The 23,490-nt window shown below is 45.5% G+C and overlaps 1 protein-coding gene across 4 annotated transcripts in view; it reads left to right on the top strand.

Annotated features, from left to right (window-relative positions):
- AAMDC (adipogenesis associated Mth938 domain containing) overlaps window positions 1-23,490 on the top strand; it is a 111,466-nt gene that overhangs the window by 45,723 nt on the left and 42,253 nt on the right. For all 4 annotated transcript variants that reach the window (XM_086933897.1, XM_086933898.1, XM_086933900.1 and 1 more), the window contains one exon: window positions 22,875-23,036. In XM_086933897.1, the coding sequence (XP_086790023.1) occupies window positions 22,905-23,036 (132 nt within the window). In that variant the 5' untranslated portion in view covers window positions 22,875-22,904. The remainder of the gene's footprint in view (window positions 1-22,874; window positions 23,037-23,490) is intronic.

The raw sequence follows: 23,490 nt of genomic DNA on the forward strand, positions 1-23,490 counted from the left end.
TCCATTATTTGTCCCCACGCACTTTTTTCTTCTCACTTTGCTCAGGCGCTGATGTCAGTGGCTGGTCCGGTGCCCATCAGTGATCTTATGCCCGTCTTCCCCTCTCCTCATGGGTGTGTGGCTGGCTCCTCCGGGGTGAGACCAGTTTCTCTACACACAGTCCTGAGAGCCGCTACCCTGTCTTGCATCTCAAGGTTTCTCTCCCGGGCTCTCTCAGAGCACTCCTGATGGAACTTCCGGGTCACCCCACCCCCGAGGCCTCTCCCCCTCCAGCCTTCTGTCCATATGCCTCACCAACGATGGAGCTGCGAAGAGGGGGGAGGCATTGACCCTCCCTCCTGACACCTCCCACAGCCCTTAATCCTCCCAGCCCTGCATAATTCCCATCTCTGCACCAGGCCCCCTCACGCACCCACGAGCCTCGCCTCGCAGGACTGGCCTCGCGGGAAACATTTACCTCTTCAGCACTGTTGCTACTAAGCGGCATTTCCGTGAAGTAGAAACTATGTAGAAGGGACTCTCTTAGGTACCATCAGAACCAGGCGAGCTGCTGCGTTCTGGATACTTTGGAGCCTCCATAACAGGACACATAACTTACATGAGCCGAACAGAACTGGACACCGTTGTCCAGTTCTGACCTACACACTTGTCCAACCGAGGCCTAGCCAGTGACGTGCAGTAAGAAACCAAACCTCATTTTCTGGCGGGGGGACCCACTCCCAGCGAGCACGAGGGTCAGTAAGCTCCATGTCCCGATAACAGGGCCCCAGCGGCCTGATTGTGTTTGTAGACACTTGGTAGGGTAGCTTGGGGTGGACTTGGAGTCAAGCCTGCCTCCGCTCCCAACCACCTGCTGAGCACCAGCCATTGAGACTTGTGATTAAATCCTGCGAGCGCAAAACTTTGCTCAAACCAAGTCCACATTCCTCCCCCTCCTTTGTGCTGCCGGGTCACGTGATCCCAGCCCTCGCCCTCTGCATCTCAATGGCTCCATTAAGGGCTGCTCTCATCAGCCCCAGCGCCTTTCCTGCTCCTGCAGCCCCAGTGGCGAGCTGCTCATTACTGGACTCCCATTGTCCGTGCAGATAAGGCCGGCCAGGGTGGGGCCTCCTGTGCAGGGGGGCTCTGTGATTACAACTAATGGGCCCAGATGAGTGGTCACTCCCCAGATCAAGGGCGCCTCTTTAATCGGACCCCCAGGGGGGCTTGGCCAGATAGAAACCTCTCCGGCCTCAGAGCAGCGTAGAGTTAAACGAGGCACACCTCAGAAATGCAGATAATAACTTCCATGGACTGACCGGCAGACGAGTCCTGTCTTGAAGGAGAGGGACAACTCAACCGAGAAATTAATCTTTTGTTTTGTGGCACCAATAACTAACTGCCAGAGGTGAACAGCACCGAGAAATCAGAATACTCGTCTCTCACAAAAATAACTTTAAGAAAGCTGTATGTTATTCTGTGATTGAAAGAGCTTTGTTTTCTGATAAGAATAATCAAGCAACCAGCCTTTTATTATCTCGCAGGAATACTTTTACTGAGAAACGCGCCCTTCATTCGTGGTGAAACGGGATCAGCAAGTGACATTTTTACTTGAAAACAAATAACTCTTTCTGGGATGCGGATATGTTTTAATCTTCGACTATTTACTTCAAAACTTCATAACTAACTTGTGAAGAGTACACGCACCAGAACATTTTCTGCCATTGTATTATTGATCGTGTGGGCTCCCTATTCAACTGTTGCATGCTAAAAAACATTCATAGTCATACCAATTTAAAGAACTTTAAAGTGCATTACATTTATTCATGACTTCACGCAGCGACCGCTGAGCCTGTCACCAGGCTAGGTCGCCCCCACTGCTGCGTGCCTGCTACCTGCTGCCTGCCAGCTAGACTCATCGCTTCCAGTTTCTTTTTCCGCATCGGACGACCCAGCCGCCCGCCCCAGAATCTTCCCGCCGCTGCCTCTCTGCGGCCTCGCCCCCGCCAAATTATTCGCCGCCCCGCTCCCGCCACCCAGCTGCTCCTCCCTCCCGGCTCCTTACTTATGACGTCCTCAGAGCAACCACGCAGCGGCCGCGCGCAGCGGGCGTGCCAATTGTGCGCCAAAGGCAAACCCCTCTGCGCCTGTCTGCGCCCAGTGCCACAAACCCTGGATCCCGACGATGCCACCGTACCCGACGAACCTACGACGCCGCCACCCTCCACGCACTCAACACCGGCCGGAACCCCACCTGCTACCTGGCCACCCCAATACGCACCCACGAACCGTTCACTTGCCAGGAGTGCAAATTCTTCTGCATCCGCCCAGAACCAGCATCCGCCAAACCTACCACCAGCAAGAATCACCTCAAGTGCATCCTGCTCAACACCCGCTCCGTTCACAAGCACGCAGTTGAACTCTGGAACGTCCTAGACACAACAGCACCGGACGTCGCCTTCCTCACCGAAACCTGGATGAACGCCTCCTCAGCCCCCGACATCGCCATAGCCATCCTGGAGGGCTTCAAGATCACCCGAAGGGACCGCATTAACCAAACCGGAGGAGGCATCGCCATCGTCCACAGAAACACCATCCGCATCACCACCAACTCAGACGACACCCTCACCACCGCCGAACACCTGCACTTCCAGATTCACACCGACACCAAGACTACCCTCAGAGGCACCCTAATCTACAGACCCCCAGGCCCACGCATTCAATTCAGCGAAGCCATCGCAGACTTCGCAAGCCCGCACACCCTCGCCTCCCCAGACTACATCCTCCTAGGAGACCTCAACTTCCACCTTGAGAACAACAACGACAGCAACACCACCACCCTGCTGGACAACCTCGCAAACCTCGGACTCAAGCAACTGGTGAACACCCCCACCCACTATGCCGGCCACACTCTTGACACCGTATTATCCTCCAGCAAGCACATCTCCTTCAGCCACTCCACCGGACTACACTGGACAGACCACAGCTGCGTCCGCTTCACCTTCAAGAAAACCACTACCCACCACCACCCGCAACAAGCCCCCCGCAGAAGCTGGAGCAAGATCACTGCCGACCAGCTCACCACCTCCCTCAGCCAGAACCCTCCCACCATTACGACGGACCCCACCGAAGCAGCTCGCAACCTCGTACAATGGATCACCGACTGCGCTGACGAACTTGCACCACTGAAGAAATGGCCAAGCAGGCCCCACAGCAAGAAAGCCTCATGATTCACGGACAACCTCATTAACTCCAAGAAAACATGCCGCTCCCTGGAGAAATCCTGGCGCCAGAACCAGACAACAGAGAACATGACAGCCCTCAAGAACGCCACCCGCAAGCACCACCAACTGATCCGGACCGCCAAGAGAACCACCTACAAACAGCGCCTGGACAACAACACCCACAACAGCAAGGAACTCTTCAGCATCGTCAAAGAGCTCTCCAACCCCAGCGCTAACACCAACGACATCATACCCTCGCAATACCTCTGCGACTCATCGCCTCGTTCTTTCACAGCAAGATCGCCAACATACACGACAGCTTCGGCGCACAGACCAACGACCCAACCACCGAACCAACGCACCCAACCGCACCCTCCGCACCTGGAACCCGGTCAGCACCGAAGACACCGCACGCACCATGAACACCATCCACTCCGGCTCCCCTACCGACCCATGCCACACCACATCTTCAAAAAAGCAGACTCCATCATCGCACCCCAACTCCGCGATGTCATCAACAGCTCCTTCGCATCAGCCACCTTCCCAGTGAGCTGGAAGCATGCCGAACTCAGCGTCCTCCTGAAAAAACCCACCGCGGACCCCATGGACCTCAAGAACTTCCGACCCATCTCGCTCCTCCCGTTTCCTGCCAAAGTCATCGAGAAGACGGTCAACATACAACTCTCCGCCTTCCTCGAGACAAACGGATCCCTCGACCCGTCATAGTCCAGCTTTCGATCCAACCACAGCACCGAGACCGCCCTCATCGCAGCCGACGACATCAGGTCTATGCTCGACAACGGGGAAACCGCCGCACTCATCCTCCTAGACCTCTCAGCAGCCTTCGACACGGTATGCCACCGCACCCTGATACATCGCCTCAGCGACACCGGAATCCAAGGCGCAGCCTTAGAATGGATCACCTCGTTCCTCGCCGGCAGAACCCAGAGAGTCCGCCTCCCCCCCGTTCCGGTCAGCAGCTACCGAAGTCATTTGTGGCATCCCACAAGGATCCTCGCTCAGCCCCACCCTCTTCAACGTCTACATGAGCCCCCTCGCAGCCATCGCACGCAAACACAACCTCAACATCATCTCCTACATCGACACACAGCTGATACTCTCCCTCACCAACGACCCCGCCACCTCCAGAGCCAGCCTCCAGGTAGGAATGAAGGACGTCGCGGAATGGAAGAAGCTCAGCCGCCTGAAGCTGAACTCTGACAAAACGGAAGTCCTCACCCTCGCCCTCTGCCTGGGACGACTCCTGGTGGCCACCTGCCCTGGGCACCTCACCCAAGCCAACGGACCACGCACGCAACCTGGGCTTTATCCTGGACTCTTCCCTCACGATGACCAAGCAAGTCCACGCCGTCTCATCGTCCTGTTTCAACACCCTGCGCATGCTCCGAAAAATCTTCCGATGGATCCCCACCGCAACCAGGAAGGCAGTCACCCAGGCCCTCGTCACCAGCACCCTGGACTACGGAAACACCCTCTATGCCGGGACCACAGCCAAGCTCCAGAAAAGACTACAGCGCATCCAGAACGCCTCGGCAAGACTCATCTTGGACATCCCCTGCCACATCTCTGCCCATCTGAAGAACCTGCAGATGGAGAGTAGCTAAAAGGCTGGCTAAGGGGATAACCACCCGTTTGAAAAGTGTACTAAAAAGGCAAGAGAAATTTAAAAGTTTTAGTCCTATGCTTCGTTTTTTGTCCAAAATTGATAATCTCGGGTTGGTGCTACATTTTATACACAATCTTTATAAAAACATCATTACAAGGTTAAAATATATACATGAATTCCTTAAAATAATTAAATAATTTTACGCACACTGCTTCGTTTTTAGGACAAAAGAGATAATCTTGAGCTGATGCTACGTTTTTAACGGAGTTTTGTAAAAACATCGGACGGAGCAAACTAGAACGGCTCAATGCCAATGCTGGACATACAAACAAAACATGGTCCAGAGTCTGATTGCTCAGCATACACAAATTACAAATGTTCCCATTATTCGGATTTTGAAACCAGTTTGCTGTAAGGTCATTTAAAGGCAGAAGATTCATGCGACCTAAAATAAGTAAGCGACGAATGCTATTTTCTAAGTTCCAAAATAAATATTTTTGTGCAATTCTTGGAGAGTTTGTCCTAATTATTAGATTTAATCTTTCTTTTGAGTTACAGGATTGAATGTCTCTATCTAAACTAATTCTGCCGCTCAGAGTTTTTAGGAGAGACTTAAATCCTAATGATGGAAGGGTAAGCACTGATTCTTCTTATATACTGAAGACTTTTAATGCCAAAGAGAAATCACGGTAAAAGGAGTAGTTACCTGCCTTAACGTCAAAGATTTCATGGCATAAGACACCTCTTAGTGAATCAGGGTCGCTATGTTTTAGCTGATAACCCCAACGTAGAACCCTGGATAAGCCTTGAGTATAGGAGCTTATCAAGCCAAATTCCAATCTAATTGCTGCCGTTGGAACTAAGGTGTTAAAATTACATATTTTTCGTAGTATCTGGCCTTCAACCTTGTCCCAAAAACTCCAGTCCTTAACAGGGATTGATTCTATCGCATTAAGCAGGGTTGGGGGGATGATTTTTGCCTTAAAAACTGTCAATAAATGTACAAAATGTCTCCTACCCATAGCGCTGTAAAAAATGCGCAAGCCGTTGGCATGCAAAGTAGCTTTACTAGAGCAGTGTTAAATGTGAGGATTATTGTTCAAGCTGCTAGTTAAAAGTTTCCCTAAATAGAGGTATGAATCTACTACCTCCAGTCTTTCAGGACCAATTTGCCAATTAAAATTATATGATTTTCTACTTTTAGAACTTTTCAAAATTAAAATTTTACTTTTGGATACGTTTATTTTCAAAAAGTGGGCCACAGTATATTTTTGTAAGGAGGCCAACTTTCTATTCAACCCAATAGGGGTTAAGTCCATTACTACTTTATCGTCTGCGTATAGTAGACATGCAAAAGGACGGGTACTGATCTTCGGGGCATTTCCATCATCTTGAGCAAAGCAATCGGGTAAATCTGCTATATATAAGGAGAATAGCAGCGGTGCTAACAAGCAACCCTGTTTGAGACAGTTTTCAGTGGGGATTACATTTGATAATCCTTGATTTCCACCCATTAATATCTTGCACCAGGTTTGCGAGTGGAGTGCTATGATCAAGGGTAGAAGAGGGGGAGGCAACCCCATTTTTTTGCAGTTTTCTCCATAGTAGAGGCCGATCTACCTTATCGAAGGCTGTAGAAAAATCAATGAAAGCCATAAATACATTTGAATTACGATAGATTGTGTATTTTTCCTCTATTAATTTCAACATACAAATATTATCTAGCGTAGAATTTTTCCTAAAGCCTGCTTGCTCAATGGGGAGTACTTTCTTCTCTACCACCCATTCCGAAAGGTGATCGAGAATTCTACGTGCAAATATTTTCCCCGTTGCATCCAGTAAAGCTATTTGTCGGTAATTACCTGGATGTGATCTAAGGCCCTTTTTGTATAGAGGAATTAAAATACTTCCTGACCAAGATGGAGGAATCTTCCCATTAGAATAACAAAAATTAAATAATGGAGCTAAATAGGTAGCCCACAAAAGAGGCTCCATTTTGATTAGCGTCATGGGAATTTCGTCAGGGCCCATTGCTCCGGAGGATCTCATTTTTTTAATAGCCCCGACCACTTCATCGATAGAGTGGACATAGTTGGGTACTGAAAATAACGGCTGATCCAGAGCCCCAATATCAAAACTGCAAGAATCGAGATTCCCAGAATACCATTCCCACAGATAAAGTTTCCAATCTTCTTCTTTTATGGGTATGGGAAGAGATTTCACCCTAGTGCCGCAGCAATCGGCGATTATTTCCCAGTACCTTTTTGAGTTATTTTTTGAAGCTACCTCTTTTAACTGTGTCCATACACCATCTTCCTTTATTTGCCTTAGGGAGCGTTTTTTCCTCTGTCTTTTTCTCTTTAGCAGGTTTATTAAATTTCTTCGCTCATGTGAAAAGTACAGGAACTGAGCCCTCACTAGTTTGTTTATTTCCCTATTTAAAGTGAGCAGTGGGTTAAAGTATGGTCTCCTTTGAGCAGGAACATGAGTAGGTTTGCCAGATTTAGCCAAAAGGCCAATATTATGGGAAAAGACTTCAAGGAAATCAGGTTGAATACGATCACACTCAACTGATTTTAAGAACTGCTGATCTCTTTTTAGTAATGATAGGTGCGCTTTTAATTTAGTGGTCGCTTGGGTGTTCCCGTGGCTTCTACCATTTGTTACATTAAACCCTACTGAAGTACCTTTAAAAAAGTTTGTTTTTATTTGTGCTAAGGCCGGCTGTGTTCCAGGATATCACATTAATATCCTTGCTAGGAAGAATTACAGCATTTTAGGTCTAAGGGTCTATTTGAGATGGGAAGGAAGCTTCAGCTTAGCCACTGAGAGAGATAGGTGGAGTGTATGTTCATGTACTGAGGAGCAGAGGTGATCTTGCAGCATTTACGAATAATTTTTCAAACTTGAGAGACAAGCCTGTACAGTGGTACACACAGGTTGACAGATGGTCAAAAATTCAAAAGTGCTGTGGATTGATTAAAATGCATTATTTGACATTGTAATGCCAAATAATTTATGGGCCGAAGGCAGAGGTGCAACTAGAGCCAAATTTTCCGGGGAGGTTGGGGGGGGGGGGTGCTAATTTTTCCAGCAATAGTCAGAGTGGAGAGGCAGGGCCTCTAAGAAAGGGTGTAAACTCAACAAAGCCTTCTTAACTGGTAAATGGTATTTTAAAGACCTGTGAAGTACTCGAGTGCGGCTGGAATAAGACTGTCGCCAGCCCAGGAAGCTGTCTCGGCCCGAGCTGACACACGACAGGGGGTTGGGAGGGCTGAAACCCTTGAGCCCAATGGGCGTTGCATGCCTGGCCAAGAGATGCCCTCTCCAATGCACCATCTCCCGTAGTCGTGGAAAAATATGAGGCTGTGATTACTTTCCTGAAAGGCAAGGTATCTCCAAAATACATGGATTGGGTGAAGATTTAGTGGCAGTTCGGGCTGGACTGTTCCCCTGGGGGTTAGGTTGAAGACTGATTTGCATATGGCTGGGTCTAAACTGAAATGGTAAGGTGAGCAAAATATCAATGGAATAAACCCAGATCTGCGACGGGGGGGGGGGGGGGCGTAATGTTTGACAACGTCCAGCATTCCGTCCATCATCTCTTTGTCTTGCATATATTTATGGATAGTCAGTATGACTTTGGTGTGCTCCATGATTTGGGACAATTATGTTTACAAAGCGGTTTCATGACATCTTCTGGAATGCCAATTAGAATTGGCGGACACATGAGCAAATTACTGGAATCTCTCCAGTTGCCAATAGAAATTGCAGTGGTTAAAATTGCAGCTCACCCAAGTGGCAATTGTTATATTACATTTGGAAACAGATATGCTGATGAAGTTGCATGGTAGTGTGCACTAGTGGCGTGCACATTTAACGGAGCTTAAGCATGTGAAGCTGAGGAGGACACTGTCTTTTCAATGTTGCTGTCAGTAGCTGACACGTGGGAAGAGCTTAGAGTACAGGAAAATGTTTCAGAAGCAGTTCAGGATTGGGTTAGAGCATGTTGCAAGAAAAATGCAAATAACATTTGGATGTCAGCTGATGGGAGACCACTGTTGCCTAACAGTTTGTTGTTTCCTATGACACAATTCTGTGGATACACACAACTAGGGAGAGATGCAATGGTGAGACTATTCAGATAAAGTTAGTTTAATCCCATATTCAAGATGCTTGCAGAAGAATTGTGCCATTGCTGTGTAAAATGTCAACAAATAAATGTAGGAAAATGGACACCCATCACACCGAGTTACATAGGGAGATCAGGTGGTCCATTCAACAGAAGGCAGATGGACCTTACTGAGATGCCTGTTTGTAACGGGTTGAGATCTGTCCTTGTTATAGCGTGCATTTTCTCTCTGTGGGTGGAAGTCCACCCAACAAGGAGAAATTACAGTATCACTGTTGCTTGAGTTAACACCCAGGTACGGAATGCTGGTTTCTATGGAGTCAGATCGTGGGACGCATTTCAATATTGAAGTCCTGAGGATGGTATGTGCAGCATTACAAGTTTTCGACCTGAAGCTTCTGGTATCGCTGAGCAGCTCAATGGCACCATAAAGTCTCTATTGGCAAAAGTTTCTTCTTTGACATCACCAAAATGGCTTGATGCTTTCCCTTTGGTGTTAATGAGCATTCGAAGTCTCCTTGAGAGAAAGACTGATTTATCACCTCACCAGATCCAGATGGGGCGACCCCCACTGTGCAATGATATTCTGAAGGGCTGCACCCAGTGCCAAACCGATCTATTTTCCCCTATGGGACTTAATGGGGAATGTGAGAGCCTTAGGTAAACCTAAGATAATGTAAGCTGGGAAGAGGGGCAGTTGTGTTTCGAGGGGATCGTCAATATGTTCCAGACCTTGCGCCCAGAAGGTAGGTATCTTGGGGCAATCTCACAACAGGTTTGTCAGAGTGCCAAAGGTACCATATCATGCCAACACAGGAGGCTAAAAGCAGGATTCTCCCTATGGAGTCTGGGGGGAGTGAGATACCAATAGGTGGCGATTGTAGTGGCTATCTCTATGCTTGCCACATTGTGGGCTGTATGGCATGTATTGTGGTATATAACCTCCCATTCGAGCTATGTAAGGGAATAGCTCCGTTCGGACTTCCATCTCCTGTGACCCAGGGATTTAATGACCGACAAAGAGGAGCTAATGAGGCTGTATATTTCAGATAGGAGGAGTGCGTCTGTGGTTTTGGATAGCAGCCACCTCTCAAAGAGGTTGAGATTGTGCTGCGCCTGAGGTCGTACTGTGAAGTGCATCACCCAGTGTCTGATCTTATGATACCGGTAGTGGTCTGATTCAAGAAATCACTGTTGTAGATGGAGGCCCTCGAATGACAAGGGGCCGGCTTCATCGAAGAAGTGTCCAATAGATCCACGCCTTCCTGTCTCCACTGAGCAAAGGCCCCAGTACAGAGGCCTGGAGTAAAGTCAGGATTGCCCGCTATGGGCATCAGCGGTGAAGGGAATGAGGTAAGGCCTCTTCTCTCAGCAAATTTGTCCCATGCCGCAAGAGGGCCTGCGTTATAGGTCACAGGTATAGGATTTTGGGGCATGCCGATTAGGGAAGAAAAGGAATCTACTACAGGGATTTTGCCGCTACCACCCTGTCCATGAAAAGCCATTGCTTTCCAGATTTAGGGCACAAACGTCCTCCGCTGTATCGTCCAGTAATACTACTGAAGATTCGTCACCCCCACGCACCTCTCTCTCGGGGGGTGCGGGGGGGGGTGTAACAAAGGTCCCTGCGCAAGTGAGGCCTCGTGTCCGTCCATACAAAGTGGTCAATCTCTTGTTGTATAGGGTGTAGAGACTGGGGGAGGGGAGGCTGGGAAGAGGAATAGTATTTTCAGTAGTATGGCCATCTTTACCGCGGCCACCCAGCCTATCCAGGAGAGGGAATGCAGTCTCTAGTGGCGCAGGTCCGCTTGTATCTGCTGAGGCATAGCAGCGTAGTTAAGGGACACTGTGTTTTGTCTGTCTGCTGTGAGCTGCAACCCAAGGTAGGGGACTGCGGCCGAGGCCCATTGAATAGAGTAGGAGCGTTGTAGTTAGGAGAGTGTGGTAGTCCTGAGTGATAAATTGAGGGCTTGGTATTTATGGATGTTGACCCACAGCCTGGGCAAACAGGTCAAGTTCAGCCATAAAGGCCGGGAGGGAAACCAGAGGATCTTCCAATGTTCTCGATCGATGGTGAGGGAGGAAGGAATCCGTGATCCGTTCAATTCCCTTGTATAAATATCAACTAATCAAAAGTGGAAGGATCACTTATCCTGCATTGGAGGATCACTTGTCCTGCATAACATTGGGTATGCGGTCTCGGTACTAGTCCCAATAAAAAACCCTCATTAATGTGTTGTTCTTGTGGTTGTCTCTGAGCGGTATATTTTCGTTCTCCGCTTCTTACACACGTTTTTGCAAAATCATGGGGTTTAGTGGTTTTGCAACCTCCACCAGGAGGTAATACCCTTTGCTATAACAGTAGTGACCAGAGATGGTGCTCGTGAAATAGTGAAGTGAATTTAAAAGTCTCTCGGTTCCGGATATAACATTTTTATTCGTTCCGGAGTCTTTTGAGACAATAAAACTATTGGAGGTGATTGAGGAGCTTGTTATGGCTCTATCACACAATGTTTGTGAATAAGGTCGACATGTTTCAGCCCTTGTTCGCCAACAGGTCGGGTGGGCTTTCTTCAGGACCAGGGTGAGGTGAAAAGGTGAAGGATACTCCTAAGAATTACTCGGTGTATCTCAATTCTGAACGTCATTCATTAAAGTTCTGACAAGGTCCTTTATTGGTACCCGGGACTGCAGTGGCAGAATCAGCACAAGTCAAGTGACGAGGTGGCCGAAGGCCTCCGCTGACCCACACAGATTCCGATGAGGTCAAAGTAGACCAAAACAAAGGTACCAATAAAGGACCTTGTCAGAACTTTAATGAATGACGTTCAGAATTGAGATACACCAAGTAATTCTTAGGAGTATCCTTCACCTTTTCACCTCACCCTGGTCCTGAAGAAAGCCCACCCGACCTGTTGGCGAACAAGGGCTGAAACATGTCGACCTTATTCACAAACATTGTGTGATAGAGCCATAACAAGCTCCTCAATCACCTCCAATAGTTTTATTGTCTCAAAAGACTCCGGAACGAATAAAAATGTTATATCCGGAACCGAGAGACTTTTAAATTCACTTCACTATTTCACGAGCACCATCTCTGGTCACTACTGTTATAGCAAAGGGTATTACCTCCTGGTGGAGGTTGCAAAACCACTAAACCCCATGATTTTGCAAAAACGTGTGTAAGAAGCGGAGAACGAAAATATACCGCTCAGAGACAACCACAAGAACAACACGTTAATGAGGGTTTTTTATTGGGACTAGTACCGAGACCGCATACCCAATGTTATGCAGGACAAGTGATCCTCCAATGCAGGATAAGTGATCCTTCCACTTTTGATTAGTTGATCTTCCAATGTTGCCACAACATCATCGGCATGTAGACTAATCTTGTGTTTGTCCCCCGAAAATGCACACCAGATAAGAGGGTTATTGTGTGTCCTTTGAGCCATCCGCTCCATATACAGAGCGAAAAGGACGGGAGAGACTGGCAGCACTGCCTCGTGCCTCTCCAGATTGGGAAGGGGCAGAGGTATAGCCGTTCACTCGCACTGTTGCCGAGGGCCTAGTGTATCTGCTCAGGACCCATTGAGTAAACCAAGTAGGAATTCCAAAGTGCCAAATGGTCTCTCTTGGGTAAGGCCCATGGACCTTATCGAACTCCTTTTCTACGTCGATAGATTGCAGCGGCCAGGGCAGCTTACTTCAGAGCAGAGGGTTCCCGGTTCGGTCCCTGGCGCCGGCGGCAGCTCAGCTCAGCATCATGTGACTCTGGGCAATAGCTCACTTAATTTCCACGACGGCCCCCTGCGCCTTGAGACCCGTAAGGGTGAGTAGTTTGGGCTTTACAAATACGGATTTACATTTTAACAGCATGCGTTCTGTATCAAAGTGCTGCGCCTTATCAATAATATGGAGTAGCCGCTTCGTATTGTCGCCACATTGGCGATTGATAGACCCAGACCAGGCGGGGTTTGTTCACAATCTGGGAAGGAGAGGGGTCAATCACAAAGCCAAGATCCCAGTGAACCGCTTTAGGTCAACATTTAATAAGGAAATTGGCATTTAAGAGGCGTAGTGGTGTTTTATCCTTGCTGGGCTTGGGTATAACGACAATTGAAGCTCCCAGCACAGTCGGCTGGAGTGTGGAGGAGACCCAACAGCATTATAGACTCTGGTGAGTATGGGAGCAGAATGGGGGAGAATGTCTTGTAAAATAAGCGCAGTGAACCCGTCTGGGCCAGGGGATTTAAGCTCTTTTTGCTGGGAGATGGCAAAAACCACTTTGTCGATTTAGATCGGGAAATCCAGAGTCGCGGCCTAGTGGTGTGTTAGTCTGGTGGTCGCTGCTTCCCAGAGGTAGCAGGCAGGGGCATCTGGAGAGAGAGTCTGTGCCTCATAGAGGTCTGCAATGTATTGACTGAATGTTTCTGCAATGTGCAGGTCCTCAATCTGCTCTCCCCCCCCCCCCCACCCCTGCCCCCCAACCCCCTCGCCCTCCCAGTTAAATAGACCACCAATGAGACCCCGAACAACTGTCGTTGGGCCAGCAGCCTCCCACATCTATTACACCCAACATAGAAGGTATGTCGTAACTGGAGCGCTGTGCATTGTGCACTGTCCAAGTCTAAGCCGGACAGTTTAGTGCCTGCAGCCTCGAAATGTCAACAGATTCTGGGAGTGCCAGTCCGTTGATGGATACGCTCCATCTCTTGGACTTGTTGTGTGAGTTGGTCCCGCTTGTCCCTACGTATCTTTTGATCCGCTGAGGCCATTGAGATAGACTCCTTCCTTATCATTGCCTTCCGGGTATCCCAGAGAGTGGTGACAGAGGTCTCGGGGTTATCGTTCGTGTCAAAGAAGTTCTTTAGTGCTGTGGTGATCCGCAGCTCACCGGCTTACCCAGGGATACGACACATGCCAAAGACGCCTCAAGCACCTGCTGCCCCACTCTGAGGGAGACACCATCCACAGGCCTTGTCAGCCACACTCTCTCCTCACCAAGAGGCCCATCCAAGCATAGCGTTCCTGTCATAGGGCAGCAGGAGTGCAATCGGCACTCCCATGTGTTCTTGGAGACCAGCGGTGTTTTCACAACAAAACCAGCAAGCGACCGCGGACCAACACAGCCCGCCTGCTCTGGCGCAGAGGTCGCACCCAGTCCCTGGATCGGAGGCCCTGTGGAAGCCTCCCTGATCCGAGCTTGATCCGCTGTCTCTGCCAAGCGTCCACTGCTCTGGGCAACTTCTGGGTGTATAGTTTTGATAAGTCAAGGCTGGTGCAGCAGTATTGTGTTCTCTCTGGTCCGGCATTTCAAAGCGTGGGCAGATGGGCCCTGTCTGCGCGATGGCACAATGAGAAGGCACGTCCTACTTGTTGATCGCCATCTTAGCCACGCCCACCCTGAAACCACTTTTTCAGAATGAAAACAAACGAATGCTAAATACAATACAATCCCCGTCCACCCTCAGATGGACTAAATAACAGAGTTGGCATTCCCAAAGTTCTACTGAATTTACCAGCTCTGTCAGAGGGCTGGAAGAAAGAAAGGAATGGAGAGTGGGTGGGTGCAGCATAATAACTATGGTGAGAAGTACTAAGAGTTAAGTAGGTTGAAGTAATCTGCAGAAGGTAATTGGACCAATACCTCTACATCCTCTGTTCCAGTCATTTCTCTCTGAGGAGTACTACAGTTTGCCTGCCTTTGACAGAAGTAGTGTAAGAAACACCTATATGCAAAGCTGTGAATTTTAATAGACACTGTTGATTTCAAAACTTGACAAATAATGAAAACATTTCAAACATCATGTCATTTACATTGCTATTGCAAAAGCTACATCTGGTTGCACGCGTAGAATTCAAGATACCTGTTCCAAAGTTTTCTTCTATATTGGAAATGCACCGCCAACCACATTCCAAAATGTATGTTCTGTAGCAGAAGTGCTAGCTCTACGAATTTGTGTGGAAACTTATTGAGTTGAACTTCCTTAAATGCTATCTGGCATATACCATTCCTTGTGACAAATGCCACAGCAGTGGTTCTTTCATCTATCTAGTGATTGTCATTTTAGATGCCTTCTTACCTTTACCTGACAAACATCACAAATGGTTTCATTTTCTGAATCAGTTTGACTTGCCAAGGTGAATCATCAAACCTTTTTTAACATCCAAGCCGTACATAAATTATTCTTCATCAGAACGACAAAGAAAGGACGTAGGCAGAAGCTCCTGAGAACTGAAATGAAGAATTTATATTTGGGCTAAAAGTAGGGTCAGGCATCAAAATCAAACAATCCGCTTCTTAAAAACAAGGATTGGCAAATCCAATCTGTCTCATCAATGCAAACTCTATTTCAGTGTTTTTTTAGCCATGTTGTACAGCAGTCCCCTGCTGTGCAGCATAGCTGTGTTCAAACAAAACCTCTTATGACGCAGTTAACGCTGGCCACTTCGTAGCGTTTTCTTTTTTTACTCTTTCAAACATTTTACCCTATGGCTATGCAGCTGTAAAACATGGCTTAGAGCCTTAGACAAAGTCAAATAGCTTACTTCTTGGCTTTTGAGGGTTTTCTTTACCATATTGTACAGCTGTGTGCTGCAGCATGGTTAAACGTTTTTTAAAAAGTGCTATAAAGCGGGCACGTTGACTGTCGTACCACTTATTTTTCACTTTTAGCCATGCTGTAGAATATGGCTAAAATAAATCATTGACAAAGCAAAAAGACCTTGCTTTGGCGAGACCTATTGTTTTGCAAATACTCTTTACCAATGTTACAATGGATGGCACTAGTATTTCTAGAGTATGCTCACACTGGAATGCTCTTCCTTGGTTGACAGGGGAATTAGTTGAGGGACTCTGTGACCCTGTGGGGTCGGAGCAGTGGCTTGATGTCCCATGGGTGTGTGGCAATGAAACACACACATTTGAGGCGATGGCACTCATGCCAGTCAAGGGCAGAGATGGTCCTCGAAGCACTTCCGAATCTGTTCAAGGCTCAAACAAGGTGTCTGAAACCCCTACTGCCAAGTATAGAGTCACCTACAGATGGTCTTAATGTATTTGTGTTACAAATTCTCCTGAGCGATATTAACTGCTAGGGGTGTTGCATTATGACAGGGGAATCATCTTCCTTTTCACAAGGAAAGCCTTCGTTGTTTTGTATTACTGTTTTACTATTTCGGAGATCACAAAGGGGGTGTAGAATAATATATGTGGTGCTAGATCTGCGCTTGTTATGTGTTTGTCAGATTTTTGTTGGTACTAAAATAAACATGCAATCATAGTCCCCTTTAGAATCAGTGTATTGTGAGGTATGCTTCACCATCATCAGTTGTATTCCTCTCTAAACATCCACAATTGTTTAGCTAAAAGTATACTGCAGAAGCCTTTTGCAAATAATTTTTCTTGCTAAACGATGGTCGCTAATGGTATTTCTTGTAAATCTTAGCATTCTGATGTTGTTATTGTTCGAAACAAATCATAGAGAAGGGTAGACACTTTACTTTGCTCTTATACCACTTCCACATCACTGCAGGCCTAGCAAGAGCTGACATTCTGTATTTCTGGACAAATCACTTAATCTCGTCATGTCTAAAAAAAAATGAATGTGAACTTGGACAGAATGCAGAACAATGTCATACATTCACCCCAGTACAGAGATCTGGGCCTAAATCCATTGTTTATTTGCACTCCACACCACCCCAGTTCAGACATAGCCATATGCAAATCAGTCTGACCCTGTGCCTCATGGGAACAGTCCAGCCCGAGCTGCCAAGCCGTGCCTTCCCTGGACCGGAAACAAGCTTCCGAGGACCGGTTTCTGGAATTTCAGCCGTCTTCAGCCCGGCTTGCTTGAATCCAGTGGCAACGTGAGCAAGGGACTCACGTCTGAGCATACCCTGCCAACTTATGGCAAACAAAGCGGTACAAAAGGGGGTGGTGATAGACGGAGCATCTGAACCAATCAAACACTCACATCCAGTCAAAAGATCTGGGTTTAATCCATCACCGTTTTTTAGCCCACTTTGTTCGCCATAAGTTGGCATCCACTGTGATGGTACTTGCATTTTTGTGTAATAATACGTTGAACATTATTCCAAGTGCCATGAAGTTTATAGGTATGCATGCACATTAATTTAAATAAAATGCACAAATAAATTTACAATACAATAGAATTATAGTACTTCTTTTTATCCAGGCTCGGGCAATGTTCTACAAGCATTGTTGACACGAAGTTTCAGAGCCAGTCAACAGGTGTTAGCATAGTATCTGAGCACAGAGGCATGTGGACAGTATCAAATCACATTAACATCAGATGCTTTAACACCTTTATAACAAGCATTTGCAATGCAATCGGTCGTGCATTACTGAAATTTTTATTTATTGGCGTTGCAAAGGATAATGTTTGTTATTTTTTAATTTTATTTACAAATATCCCAGCAGTAGCATAAGTAATAAAAAAAAAATCCATGAAGCGTCAAAAGGGTGCAGTACCACAGGCTGTTACTAGATGTCCCTGTGGTATTGTAAAGGGACCTCTATTAGCTGTATAAGGTACTGCACCCTTACTTATGCTACTGCTGGGGAAAAAACATTATTATTTGCAACGCCAAAAGCTCAACCTTTCAGTAATGTGAGACTGGTTTCATTGCAAATGCTTGTTAGAATTTTCTTTTTAATTCAATAGATTGCCAAGTGACGGCGCTTGCGCGCGCCCTGCAGTCTCGACCTAATGAAGGATTACAAAGAAAACATAAAGGTCTTCCACCCTACGGACTGAAGTAATGCCGACCAGAAAAGCCATCTTGTAAGAAATTAAATTCAAGCCAACTAAAACCAATTGTTCAATAGGATGGAAGGGAAGAGATTAGGAACTAAAGGAAGATCCCAAGTTGAAGCAAACAAACCTTCTCAGTTGATCCACATTTACATTATCCTGACCCTTGAAGTGTATTGCTGAAATTGCTAAAAGATGAGCCTCTGTCCATGATCCTAACTGTCCTGTTATGCCATTCAGAGCTTTGAATGGTTTACTTTCTTGATGATTAGAATGAGCAACTATTACCTTGTCGTCTGAACTGATCAGCATATTGCACTAGAGAACTTATTGCCTGAAATGCTGTTACGCTTATTAGAACCTCTTATGGCTCGAGCCAATGTGGCGACATGTAACTTTTTGTTATGAATCACTTGCCCTGAACCATGAAGGTATCCATGAGAACTGACATCTGCTATTTGTATAGGACACGGCCTGTGTGACGTGGAAATTCTTTACAGCTTTCACAGTACCGTTTTTGCTGATTACAAGGATCTTCTAATTTTCATTGTTTTTAGTAAGGTGGGTTACCACTTTATTAAAGTTTCTCCGTGGACTACCAAACCTTTTTTAACCACTAACGCACATCTACACACACGCACTAAACTCCCACTCCTCCCTTAGGGCCCTCACACCCACGGCACCATACAGCAGGAACAAAAGATCTCTGCTAAAGAGCCCCTTTATGGGTGCCCGTCGGGTATTGCACCGCCGACCCGACAAGGAGCGAGCCCAACTGATAAAGCATGACACCTAGCTTGCTGTCTTTTTGCTTGTTACCGGAAACGTAACTAAATAGATATTGATACCAAACTAGCGGTTCAAGAAAAAGAAACTTTATTAAGTAAGCCTTGACAAAACCAGTAGGTTTGATTTATGACTGTAAACGTAAGCCAAACCTGATTGTATTTCATCCATGCCGCAACTCATGCCAGAAGGTAAAGCATAGATAGGGACTGGACAAGCCACACTTGTCAGCATGAGATTGCCTTGCTCTGGTTTACACTACAATGTGTTCATGTTGTGGGACCGAATAACATATACAGACATAAGACATAGGTTATAAAACATTCTGTAATATTCGGATAACGAGACACCCCTTCATATTCCCAGTTTTGCAAATCTGTCTGTTGGTGTTAGTGTGACTTCCTGTGTATTATTGAAGCATTTATGCATTTCTTCCTAGTATTTCATCACTCGGGGGCATAGCAATGGCGTGTGCAATAGAAATCTCCCACATGAACACATCCCCTTAACCAAAAGTTACTCTTGCGTGATTGTGGCTTCTTTCAGCTATAACACACGGATTCGTTTTTCGTTTTTAGTTTCATAGCATTTTATTTATTCTTGTTTGGAGAATTTTATTTTTCAATTTTTAAAAGGTGATTTTAATAAAAAGCATGGAGTCAGCATGTGCTTTTAATCATGTGATTCTTTTGCAAAAAAATAAAGGTGTTCCTACCCTAGCAATATTAAGCATGTAGGTAACACTAAAGAAAACTCCAAACATAAACCGCCAAACCTTACCTGAGTCCCAACTAAACCCTCTCCCCGACAACCTCAAAAACTCCTAACCCGGTTACCAACCTATTACACACCAGAAGACCTCCTCAATCGAAATCTGTGACCTTATTGTAAAGGTAAATCCTCGACACCATAAACTCTCCAGTCCTCCTTCATACTCAAGGGAAAGGCATCTTTGGTCAACCTTAATGCCTTCTAGTGCATGGGGCAGGTCATTTCCCTGACTTCCAAAGCCTCAAATGTCAATAACGGGAGCCAGACATTGAGGAACGTGGCAAGACCGTTGTTCACTACACTAGCGTGCTCTCCATAACCGATGCCCCACAGCAAAGCTTCCCATACAATTCCTCACTTGTCGAGGCAAATGCTATTCCCCAATTTGCAAATATAAGCTATTTAGAACTGAGTAGTAAATAAGTCCCTCATTCGTTCAACATATAGTAGAAGTGGCACCCTTGAGGTCGCAGAGCTCCTTTTAAATACATTTTGTCTAGTTATTGACAAAATACTCTGACAGATCTAGGTAATTTCATGTGATGTGGTCCGTCTTCTCCTTTGTCTAATCCATTCTGCAAAATTCAAATTTGGTATTCTCCCCGTTACAAGGTCTCCCTTGTGTATGGTACCAACTTTTATTGTTTTTGTACAAGGAGTCTCTTGGTTATTCACATATACATAATGTCAGGCCTTGAAAGATCATAAACAATGTTACCGGACCTGCAGGTGTAGTAACTTAAATAATCTACTCGACCTAACTGTAATACGCTTGACCCATAAACTGGTCTTAAATTGTGATCCTAGGCAAATATTCATTTTCACATTTTTTTCTTCATTATCACACAAGAGCACCTTCAAATATGTGAGTTCAGAATGTCTACTGTACAAAAAAATATGTTGTTTGATTTTTAGAGTACACCTTTGCTCCATGTATATTCAGAATCAAGCCCACATTTAGGGAACATATGACCCCTGACTTCTGCTCTTAGTTTACTAACAGCATTGCCACCAGGGTGGGAGCAGGAATGTTTCTCAGTTCATGTTTAAAAACTCACACTTTTAACAAATATATTACTAAAGCATGTTGTGGTAGCACACTGTTATTTTCAAACTCCATATTTTCCATTGATACGGACATAAATTTTCCCACTGATGTATAGTTTAGCTAATAAACTATATGCATATAAATGTTGATATGTGGAAGTGGGGTTTCACCAAGTAAAGTGTTCTGATTGGCTTTGATTCTTATACATTTTTGTTTCCATCCCACTTCAGCACTACCAAACAAAATGTGCTTTCCTAACTGCTGGTTTTTATTTTATTTTTTGTTTATTTATTTACAAGCTATTTGAATGTTGTGTGCTAGAAAAAACTGACACCCTTTAACCTTTTATTTCACATTGTCTTGTCAGACAGTTCACGTTACAAAATTCTCTAATTTTGCAGTTAGAGAGAGAAAAGTAAACCCCAAAGGCCAGGATAAAATAAGCAGCAGTTTGTAAGAAGACCTAAACTGACATTTGATTTCTCATTGCATGCACAGCAAACAAGACAAGATAAAAACAAGTTTTGAAGGCATCTTTATTGCTCATTCACCTGTTCACCAATGAAAAGAACACCTGTTTGCCAGCTCCCTCGCCGCAAATGATCAGTAGGCTGTAAAATGGCCCACCCTTATAAAATCTGCCATGCCATAGCGAGTGGGCGAGTAGGTTTTTCGAGGTCTGTAGATAGTCAGATAGAGATGTATTGATAGATCGCATCTTCAACAGTGTGTCTTTTTCATGAGGGCTTCTTGATTTTACACTTAATGGTTCTGTGCACTCTGTGCTCCCAAGCTGCAATACATTGTAGTAAGTTGCCTAATGGAGTATTTCTAAGCATGGCAAGCCTTCCACTCACCCCCTCCAAATGTATATGACCTACTATAGCAAAACTCTTCGCACATCAAGACAAACCCAGTGACTTGTTGACATTCCCAGTATCATACACATACATATAGTTTCACTGTGCTGCAGTTCATAATCAATTTGATATTTCTCCTTTAGTGTGTATACATAGACATATTTATAAAGAGTGATAGTCCAATCAAATATGTTCCTTGAAAAAGTGATAACTAATTTATCTGCTAGAATTCAAACTGCGAACCCACAGATGACCTATGGATCTTAATATCTAAGTAACTCGCTGATCTATCCCTCCTGTAGTTCATATCTACCTCTCTTTCAGTCTTTTCAAAGCTTAGGAAAATTTCAAATCTGCGTTGTTGATTTTCATGTGCGAAGCCCTGCACAGATGTTAGTAAACTTGGGCGCACATGTCAATGGCTTGGTGCCATGCATTTTAAGGAAATAGAACAAAGCTGTCCTCTTGGATTGTTAGTTTCATGGGCATTGCTTTGATTGGTTCTTGCATTTTTTGCAAATTTTATCTTTAGGGTGTCGAACATATGCCACCCTCTAACAGGGATCCATGATACAGTGCACCTCCACTCCTCACCATACAAAATTGGGAGGTTGAAACTGTAAGCCTACTTGTGACTTTAGGAATGTAATAGCTCTAAATTTGTCAACAATGCAACCTTTTGCAGCTTCACAAAGGTAGTAGGAAGTTGTGGTGAGAGTCTGCTAACCTAGGTATTGGGATTAAGATTTGAGGAGAGCAAATCTAGCCTTATCTCCGTTAACTAATAAAGTGTATTATTGTAAGTTTGAGTCATCGACTGGGATCCTCTGTGCCAACGACCACAGCTTATTTTCAGCCTGGCAGCTGAGTGTCTGACTCAGATGTCGTCTTGGCAGCAGGTATTGCTGGCTCTTAAGCAACTGTAGATAAAAATGTGTGTATAAATATAAGCAAGTCCCTGGGTTTCATGCTTTCTGAGGCTCTTGGATGGTTGACCAGTAGTATGTCTGATTGTAGCACCTAGTCATGTTTCGTGACAGTCAAGACAGATCAAGCCAGAGGTGCAGCGGGGACAGCAGATCATTTGGAGAGCCCCAAGCTCCCCACAGACGGCGTAAACCCCCCCTGTGTGATGAAAACACAGCTGAAGAGAGAAACCATCTGTTCAAAGCCTTAGAGAAAATACAGAATTTAGCAAGACGCCCCCCACCTCACCATTTGGAATTAGTCTTTGTTTTGACTCTTGCTTTTTATTCTGCCAACCCTTCATTCCTTTCATTTTTGAATACCTTCCATGGAACTCGGCTTCTCTGGTATCCATATTTTCGCTTGTGGTTTTTATGCAACCCCTTTTCCAGCACAAGAATAGGGCATTTTACGTGTTTCTGTTCATTTATGGCAATTGTGCACTCTTTTTCCTTATATTATACTGACTTTGGTGAAGACTTAGTCTAATGTAACAGAATTGCACTTGAAGCTAACCTATTTTCATTGAAATACTCTTGTTGACTAGTGAAGGAATATTACAATATATTCCATTACAATCTCATTTGTAAGGAGTGTGATTGAACTTTATAACTGGATCCCATTTAGAATGATTAATAATTTTCTGAATTGGGGTTTAATTTCTTAATGAGAACCCGTAGAAAATGTCATGCTTTTTGTTTCAGGCTTCAGTTCATCAGAACAGCTGTGTAAGCATGTCTTCTCCAAACATTTCAAACATTTCCTGGGGTAGCATGAAGGTGCAAGGCTGCCCGCAAGCGTACAAAGACTGCAAAGTGTGGCCAGGAGGGAGTCGGACCTGGGACTGGAGAGAGACTGGAACCAATGTAAGGCCTTTCTAATGACTTTTCTCAAATGGGAGCAAAGTAGTTGGATCAAGTTTTCTCATCTCTTTATGTTCTTCTTATGTTTTGTCAGTGGAGTGTGGTGGCGGGTTGTAATGTGGCATGCCTTTTTCTTTTTCTTCAGCAGATTTTGACCATGGAAAGGTTCATGGAGATTAAATATGACAAGGCACAGGGATGAATAAATAATGTGAAGTTAAAAAATAATCAGAACCCTGGCAATGGGTATTACTAGAGACCTTTAGTGTGATCGCAAACGAGAGTCGCAAACCTTAAATGATTCTTTTACCTGTAGCGCTTCGGAGTCCAGAGGTCCAGTGGACAGTGCCTGCAACACTGAACCTGCAAACGTCCGACAAGTGTCTTTTGGTCAATAATTTATTGTTCAAGCAGTTTGCGATAAGTAGGCAGTCAGTTGGTTGCAACATTCTGTTAC

The sequence above is a fragment of the Lissotriton vulgaris genome, chromosome 8 (assembly GCF_964263255.1).
Source record: "Lissotriton vulgaris chromosome 8, aLisVul1.2, whole genome shotgun sequence".
In the NCBI taxonomy this organism is placed as follows: Eukaryota; Metazoa; Chordata; class Amphibia; order Caudata; family Salamandridae; genus Lissotriton; species Lissotriton vulgaris.